Below are 8831 nucleotides of genomic sequence, written 5' to 3' on the forward strand. Positions count from 1 at the left end.
CACAGATTTCTTTTTTGTTTTTCTTTTTCCACAGCCGCCACCTCTCACCGATTTATTCCTTAGCTTGGTGTTTCATGTATTCAACAAACGTTTTAGTGCTTAGGGCAAGAAGTTCCTGTCCTCATGAGTTTATTTCCTAGCAGATAGAACTGTATCACTTGCCAGTACTACTCAGAGTGTGGCCTGTGGACTGACCTCCAGTCTGTAAACTTAGTTTGTAGTGAGATAGGAATTTAGACCAGAATGTGTAATCAGCCACATTACTGGGCACAGTGTTTGGTCCAGCTGGCGATTTTTTTTTCATAGAAAGCCTTTATTGATGAGGGAAGCAATATATTGATTTATATTTTGGGGTCACCTTTTTATTTCATGGCACACTGGCACTTTCATGCATGCTGACTTTGATATCCATCACTCTGAGGCATTGTGCTAAAATAGATTGATTTTATCGTGTTGTTCTCAATTCAAGATGTAAAAATCATCAAGTCAGTAGCAGTTTCTGCTTTTTATGTTTCATGTCATGTACAGTCTACTTCATTGGCAGTAAAAAAATTTAAGATAGTGGTGGTCATCCTACAAACTGTGAATCTATTAAAGAGAAAAGTATCTGTTCTATTCTAAGCATGGGGGAGGGACAAGATTAGTATGTTAACATGCCTACTTTGTTTGTTTGTTTGAGATGGAGTCTCACTCCGTCACCCAGGCTGGAGTGCAGTGGTACAGTCTCAGCTCACTCCAACCTCTGCCTCCCGGGTTCAAGTGATTCTCCTGCCTTAGCCTCCCGAGTAGGTGGAATTACAGGCATATGCCACCATGCCCAACAAATGTTTGTATTTTTAGTGGAGACAGGGTTTCACCGTGTTGCTCAGGCCAGTTTCAAACTCCTGACCTCAAGGGATCCACCTGCCTCGCCCCTTCAAAGTGCTGGGATTACAGGCATGAGCCACCCACCATGCCTGGCCTACTTGGTTTTTTATGCACACTAAAAAATACCTACATCTCACTGCCTTATTCCAACATAAGTTTCAGAGCTGTGGGATTGGTCATTAGAAATTCAGACTGAATTTGTGTTCCTCTGCAATGAAATCCTTTGCCCAGTGTTCTTGTCACTCTGTAGACATTATGGAGCAGCCTAGAGGCCAGAAGCCCAGTGCTCTCCTTATGCCTGCTCTTCCTGGGCTTCATGACACTCTTCTTCTCCTTTTGTACTTTTATTTTTTTAGTTAAAAAATTTTTTTTAGAGGGAGGGTCTCACTCTGTCACCCAGGCTGGAGCACAGAATCACAATCATGACTCACTGCATGTTCTTCTCCTTTTGTTCATGGCTAATCTTGGTCAGGATTCCTTGTCAGAGCTGGGTGGCACCAGTGCTGGTGACAGCCTGCTGTAAGGGAGTTTCAGCCATGAATCTCTCCAGACTAAAAATAACCAGCTCTTTTCTAGCTGATGAATTAATAACCAGTTGACTGTTAATGCTTGAAAGGTTCACATGACAGGTTGGCCGATAGAACGCTGGAACAGGCCCAGTTTTAGAAATTCACCTCTGACTTTTAGACTCAGGTGAACCATTCTTACTGAGAAAGAACAAAGCAGGGTTTTAGACTGTGAATCCTATGGCTGCATCTTTTTTTTTTTTTTTAACAGAGTTCCAGGTTTGTGATTATAACCCAACATGTGTACACTATAAATAGAAACCACGAGCCAGGCTTTTTACGACAGCTCAGAATCTTGTGACGCAGTAGTCAGGCATCTTCACACCGACTTGAATATTGAAGTGCAGTTGTGTGGAACTTGGATCATCTTAGTTGATTTTGTTTAAATTATGATTCCACATATGACAAAAATCCAGATCCACTAATTAAAATGAGGGTTTATGTCTATGAATAATCTCCTGTGGGTTTAATCTCATAACATTCTAGTCTAAACAGTTGGCTTCACTTCATGATGTCTGCTCAAATCCTTTTTCCTTTAAAGGATGTTTATTTAATAAGAAAAAAATGTAAAATGATAGATAATAAAAGCCTTACTAGGTTCTTAAAAGATGAACTATCCATATTTCAGTAAATGAATAATTAGTCCTTCCTCTTTGGGCACCTTGGAACAGATTCATTCAGATAGTGAGTGGAAATGTACATGTATGGTAAGCATTGCTGGCCTAGTCACTGAAAAATGTAAACTCTTATTTTTGATTGCAGGTGGAAGTTAAGCCATATGTCTTGGATGATCAGCTGTGTGATGAATGTCAGGGGGCCCGTTGTGGGGGGAAATTTGCTCCATTTTTCTGTGCTAATGTTACCTGTCTGCAGTATTACTGTGAATATTGCTGGGCTGCTATCCATTCTCGTGCTGGCAGGGAATTCCACAAGCCCCTGGTGAAGGAAGGCGGTGACCGCCCTCGGCATATTTCATTCCGCTGGAACTAAAGGGTAACTGCAGTGCTCATTTTCAGGCCTCAGAATAAGTGCACTCTTCTGTTAATTCTGACCCCTTCCTCAACCTCTTCACGCTGGCATGTCCTTTTGTAGCAGTCTGTAACTTAACTATAGTATAATGAAAAGAATGACCTATAATATAGGTGTTTTGTAGATTCTTGTGTCACTGCAAACAATATGAACTCCTTTTTCGTATTGCCATCGGGTTGCATGGAAGTTTTATTCTCTTGTTTTGCTGGAAACCAAGAGGATCCAAACTTCCTGCAACATTTTCTTAGAGGAGAGAGAGAAATATTAAAAGAGAAATGAAACAATAGAGTATTTTGGGTTTTTAATTAAATTATTGTTAATAATATAACATATAAGAATACTTTTATTAAAATAACCATGCAACAATAACACTATCGGTCTATCTGACAGTTTTTCCCCCAGGGAAGTGCTTTTGCCTTTTCCTTTCTTTTCTTTTTTTTTTTTTTCCATCTTTTTTGTCTCTCTCTTTTTTCCATCCCTTTTTAATTTTTTTAACAGCAATGGAGGAAGTTAACAATTTTTAATGGAAAGAGCATGTTAGAGCAAACAAATGCATAAGCAAGACTGAGCAGCATTATAATTAATTTTCAGGGTTTTGAGGCTGAACATAATTTCATTATCCCTCAAAAAGTTACCACCACATCAGAAAAAATAAAAAATAAAAATAGTAAAGTAGGCAGAGCTAGGTTTATTTTCTCTTAAACAATTTTTAAAATTCAGAATGTAAAAATTGGGTAAATTTACTACTGAGGGGAGTGCACTTATTTATTTAACTTACTTATCTGGTCAAAGCCCCAGGAAACCTACCAAAGCTAGAATTAATGACAACTGGTGGGAAACCTAGCATTTCCTCTCCTGAAGAATAAATGTATAAATGTTATTTTTGATGTTTATATATAAACTCTATATCCTAATTTACTAATACTCATCAGGTGTCAGCCTTTGCTCTCCATTTTGACGTTAAAAAACAACAACAGATCTAGAGATACCTCAAGGATATCATTTTTGATTTTGTGTTACAGTACACTTGTAGCCAAAACTGGAAGACAAAACCAATATATAATTTGGCTGCTGATTGGCTTACTTTTAGATTTAAAGTTACTTTGGGTATCCTGTAATTTAGTTGTAACATAGAAAATGAAAAAACAGTTAAAAAAAGTGAAGTAGTTGCAAAGTGTTTTGCACTGTTGAACTAAGTAACTGTGTAAATCTGTGCAAAGGTACGTATGTTTATCTTACTCTTCCTATAAACTAAAATAACATTACAGTTTCCGAATTTAGCATGGGACATAGTCAGTGTTTGAAGTGCCAACTTCATCAAGTAATGCATGCTTTATTATAAATAAAATTCTAGCTTTGAAAGGCGTTATGTGTTGAACAGTATGCTTCAGGGGTAAATTTAAAATAGTCTCATGAAGCCCTAGTCATGGAAGTAACTTTTATTTTAATTGACATTCTCTTATTAAATGCCCTATCCATCATTAAAAGGATTATTATCAGTGGGCAAAACATGAAATAATATGATCGAATGGCAATCTTGCTAGTTGCGCTACCTAACAGTACCATCTTGGATCCTTCAAAACCAAAGACTTGCCCCAGCACTGCTGTGGAACCACCTGGCTTATGACCCCTATGGATGATCTTTAGGAAAAGCAGCCCTTTACTTTTAATACAGGCTTTAATGAACTATACCTGTTAAGTTCCAAAGGTCAAAATGGAGGCATTTGCTGTCTAATATTCAAACATAGAAAGGGAGCTGCTTTTAAAGAATTCCCTGCAAATAGTGAAAGCAGTCATGCGAATGGAGGGTGCTCTTGTGTAGCTGGTCAGGGACTTTTTTTTCTTTTCTCCTGAACTACATGATTCTAATTGGAATGTTCATTTGCCTCTTTTTACTCTTTTAAATGCTTGTAGGTGGCTTGGGGTGTGCTATCGTGCTGTTCCTACTCAGTAAACCGGTGTGATGAGTTAACAAGAAATAACACTGTTTGAGAACTAGCTTTGAATAATAATTTTTCCCTTTGTACATGACCTGCTGAATTTCGGTACAGTGTTTTTGTAGCTAACTTATTTTGTCATGCACATAATGTATATTTGTTATGCACTACTTTTGTATATCTTGTTTTTCCAACAGTGAACATTTTTAGGCACACTTTTCACTGACGGGATATCTCTTTATGCAATACCTCAATTTTTCATATTGCAAAGAGTAGCTTTTTGTACTTTTATTACTGAGAGATCTTCATATACTTCATTTTTTAATATAAATAATTTTAATAAATTTTATTTTCTTATATTCTGCTTTTTATACATTTCAGTGCTCTGCATACATTTTAAATTATGAATGTCGTGCACTGGCAATGCTATTTTAGAGTCTGCAGAGAAGAGAAAGCATGTTGCTTAAACATCCTTCCCCAGCACCAGCTATTGGTGTACCTATAATTTAAGAAATAGTCTATGTAAAGTCACAAATTAATGAAAAAAAATTCGCATGAAAATGACAGATAACACTGTAGTTCCTAAAAAAAAAAAATTAAATGCATAAGCATAGGGTAGAAATTAAAATAACAAAATTGTCTACAGCTTCTTACTAAGTTTTTAAAATTATTCATAAAATGCAGACATTTTTGGTGAATGTTTAGCCATTTTTAATATTAATAAATTGATGTTAAGTGTTTGATTCAGAGATGTCTGCTCTTTTAAATGATATATAAGGAAAAAAAATAGCCTGCCTTGGGACAGGTGTGTAATGTTAGTATGCATGACTAATGTAAGAAATTGTTATTCTACTAATATTTACTTGTGATTGTGTGACAAGTGTGTTTACAGATTATTTGGTTACACTTCAATTTACAGGGCATAAACAATGATTATCTATTACTCTGAACTTTATGATTACATGTTCTTCAGATTACATGGGATTGTAGTTGGGAGTTACCATGTAACTCAAACATAATTAACATGTAATTAGTTTACAGATTGTAGGGCATCACTTCAATTCACCAAGCATGTAGTTCTAGCGCACTAGCATGGCGCCAGCCATGTACTTACAATGTAGTTACAGAGTAATTACATGGTGATTTTTGCAATGTAAAATAAAGTGTTTCTGATTATTTTCTATGTAAAGGAACCCTCTCCTTTCCCCTTCTGGTCCCTGCGCTTTGGTATAATATATATACTTCTCCATACACAGACCTCTGCAGAATGCAAAATAAAACTTGCAGTGAATGAATTTAGCATTTTATGAGAGTGCTGTTGGAAAGACTTGATAATTCACCCCTTTTGTTTTGAAGAGTTGAATCTTCTGTTAAAAGGTGATTTAAAACTTGAATGTGATGAATTGTGGCAAGTTAACTTCAAGTTATGTGCAATACTTATTTCAAACTTTTGAAAGATCTTTGCAGTGTAATTCTTTGTTTTTAATTGCAGACATTTAAAAATGTCATTTTCTACTGTTAAGAGTAATCCTCTTTCTTGCTGGTGTTTCTAAAGAAAAGAATCAGAAATCAATCTTTCTACTAATGTAAATTTGAGATTATTTTTAAAAATGGAATAAAAGAGGTTTTGGTCATTTGCTTTATTTTATTATTTTAAAGCTACTGTGATTGATAGCATTGTAAGAATCGGGACAATATTGTATTCAACTGTTTTATTTTTTATATTTTTAAAATTTAAAGTATAATTAGTTTTTATAATTTTCATCAGATTTTTGTTATATTTTTTGGAAGTGAAACTTTTAGCAAGTGGGTGTCTAGTTTTTACTAATCCCTAATTTTTTTTCCAGTGTATTGCTCATATTATCAGAAGGAAAAGTTATTTAAGTATGTCAGTTAATTGTACTACTTGGCTGAATTTCCATATAGTTTTTACTGTGTATGGGGAGGTTGTAGTATTTATTATAGCATTTTAAATAAGGGTAATTCATTTTTTATTAAAGTCATTTTCACGTTAAGTTCCTATTTTTGTATGTTCTACTCTTAAGTTATATAACACAGTTCCTTTTTTAAAAGAGTTCATTTGTTGAAGTGCTAGTGAAAAATTAATGTTATTAAATAGTTTGCAAATGACTATTTATACCAGTATGCATATAATTTTTAAATATTTGTAATGTGAGATGTTGAATGAATAAAACTTTTAACTCAGATTTCTTTTAATATACTTATTTCTTTTTAACACAAGTAGATGATGCTTTCTTGACTGGGAATGTAACATTTTAAAATATTAGGAATATACTGTTCAGCTAATGCAGCACAAACCAATAGGAAAAAATCTTCAGTCATATAAGTACTGTGGCCAGTGTGCATTCTTATGTAAGCCTATAAGCGTCAGTGGGTGGTTGTGTCTTTGGCCTGTACTGTTAGTTCACCTGCTGCCTGCCCTGCAGAGTTCTTTTTATTTGTAGCCTTCAATATGTATACGGGGAGTAAGCCCAGGATCTAAGCATTCAGTTATCAGTTGAAGGCCAAATGCCCAACAAAAGTGAAAAACCCAATGTTTAGTTAATAATGAAAGTCCGTATCTGGGAGGTTCAGTTTTGAGTCTTTGTCAATGAATAGTCTTGATTTGTGGCCACACTACCAAAGGGCTTGAAAACAAGTCTCTTTTGACTTCCAATTCCCAGTTCCTCCATAGACCTTAATGTCATAGGATACGGTGTGTGGGATTATAATCTCTATGGCATGTCAATTGAAAATATTATCTTTGATTTGATCCATTAATCATGTGGACTACCAAGTGCTGTAATGTGTTAGTATTTATATTTTAAACTGCATTCTCAAACTTTTAACATAGGGATTTATTATAACAAAATATAACACTGAGAATATCCTGTTTTGTCAGATTTAATATCTGTTCTTTCTTGAGTATAGTATTCTCAAGACTAGAAGAGGTTCTTGTCCTGAGATAAATGGACTATGAGATCTTTTGCTTCTAAGTTGTCTTTCCCAACAGGCAGCTCTTCTAACTATAGAGATTACTGAGGGTAAGGGCAGGCTGGACAGCTTCCCCTTTCTCTCATCTGGCAATTCCCAAACCTTACGTTGAGCATTCAATGAAGGGCCTTGAGGAAACCCCAGGGATGGGACACTGGAGATGTGGGTGGCATTTGGTTATCAAGTCTATAATATTCCTAGGCATTCTGGGATGGTTTCACTATTTTAAGAAAAAAAAAAAAAGATAGCCCAAGCATATTTAGTTTTTTTTAGGAAATGTTTATTTCAGGTAAGTGAGATATCAATGATATGTGATATAACAACTCTATCTTGAAATTACATAGGTGCATTGCTTTGGGTGTTTTAAATCACAGAATGGTGTGTCTGGAAAGGGTGTAAGAGGCTTCCTGGGCTATATTTCTTCATTCACTGATTGCCTAAACCTACCCAACGAGGAAAATTCTTTTTATTTTTATCTTTTGTTTTTACTGTCTAACCAGATGAATAAACAGTGGAAATTCTCTACCACACTCTTAACAATCAAGTCATTTCATAACCCCTTTTGGTAATGGGTGTTTGTGTCCACAGCTAGATCAGAAAGTAAGTACTTTTTCTAGGGATTTTTTTTTTTTTTAAGTTTGGGAAATAGTTTGATCAAAAGTCATGGGGAAAGTAATCTCTGATTTTAAAAATTGAAGAATACTGAAGGTGTCAATGAGTGAGTTAGAAATTTTTAAGGAGTAATTATTTTCTGAAATGTGTAATAACCGAATAATAAACAAGACAAAACTCTAATATTTCAGACTGTGATCTTCAGAGGACTAGGATAGTCCTTTCCACAAGAAAAAGACAAAAAAAAAAAAAAAAGTTTTACCATTAAATACACTTAGAAAATGGGTCACCTTGTTTCTTGCAAAGTCAAAATAATGTACATTTGCACATTAGCTTATTAAGACTTCAAGAAATTCTACAATGAAGAAATCTTTTTTATTTTATTTTATTTTATTTATTTATTTATTTTTTTGAGATGGAGTTTTGCTCTTGTTGCCCAGGCTGGAGTGAGTGCAATGGTGTGATCTCAGCTCACTGCAACCTCTGCCTCCCGTGCTCAAGCCATTCTCCTGCCTCAGCCTCCAAAGTAGCTGGGATTACAGGCATGCACCACCATGCCCAACTAATTTTGTATTTTTAGTAGAGATGGGGTTTCTCCATGTTGGTCAGGCTGGTCTCGAACTCCTGACCTCAGGTGATCCGCCCGCCTTGGCCTCCCAAAGTGCTGGGATTACAGGCGTGAGCCACCGTGCCCAGCCAGAAACCTATTTACTTTGTTGAAAGTGTCCCTCTCACTCCAATTTCTCTGACTACAGATTCTGTTTACAGGTAACACATGGAACATACTTTGGGCTATACCACTGTAACATTTTAGTATGTTTCAAGA

At 35.5% G+C, this 8831-nt stretch overlaps 1 protein-coding gene across 4 annotated transcripts in view; it reads left to right on the top strand.

Annotated features, from left to right (window-relative positions):
• CPEB4 (cytoplasmic polyadenylation element binding protein 4) overlaps positions 1 to 6606 on the top strand; it is a 71943-nt gene extending 65337 nt beyond the window's left edge. For all 4 annotated transcript variants that reach the window (XM_003814007.5, XM_008966610.4, XM_003814008.6 and 1 more), the window contains one exon: positions 2196 to 6606. In XM_003814007.5, the coding sequence (XP_003814055.1) occupies positions 2196 to 2423 (228 nt within the window). In that variant the 3' untranslated portion in view covers positions 2424 to 6606. The remainder of the gene's footprint in view (positions 1 to 2195) is intronic.
• Positions 6607 to 8831: the final 2225 nt, after the last annotated feature.

Source organism: Pan paniscus, chromosome 4 (genome assembly GCF_029289425.2).
Source record: "Pan paniscus chromosome 4, NHGRI_mPanPan1-v2.0_pri, whole genome shotgun sequence".
NCBI classification, from domain to species: domain Eukaryota; kingdom Metazoa; phylum Chordata; class Mammalia; order Primates; family Hominidae; genus Pan; species Pan paniscus.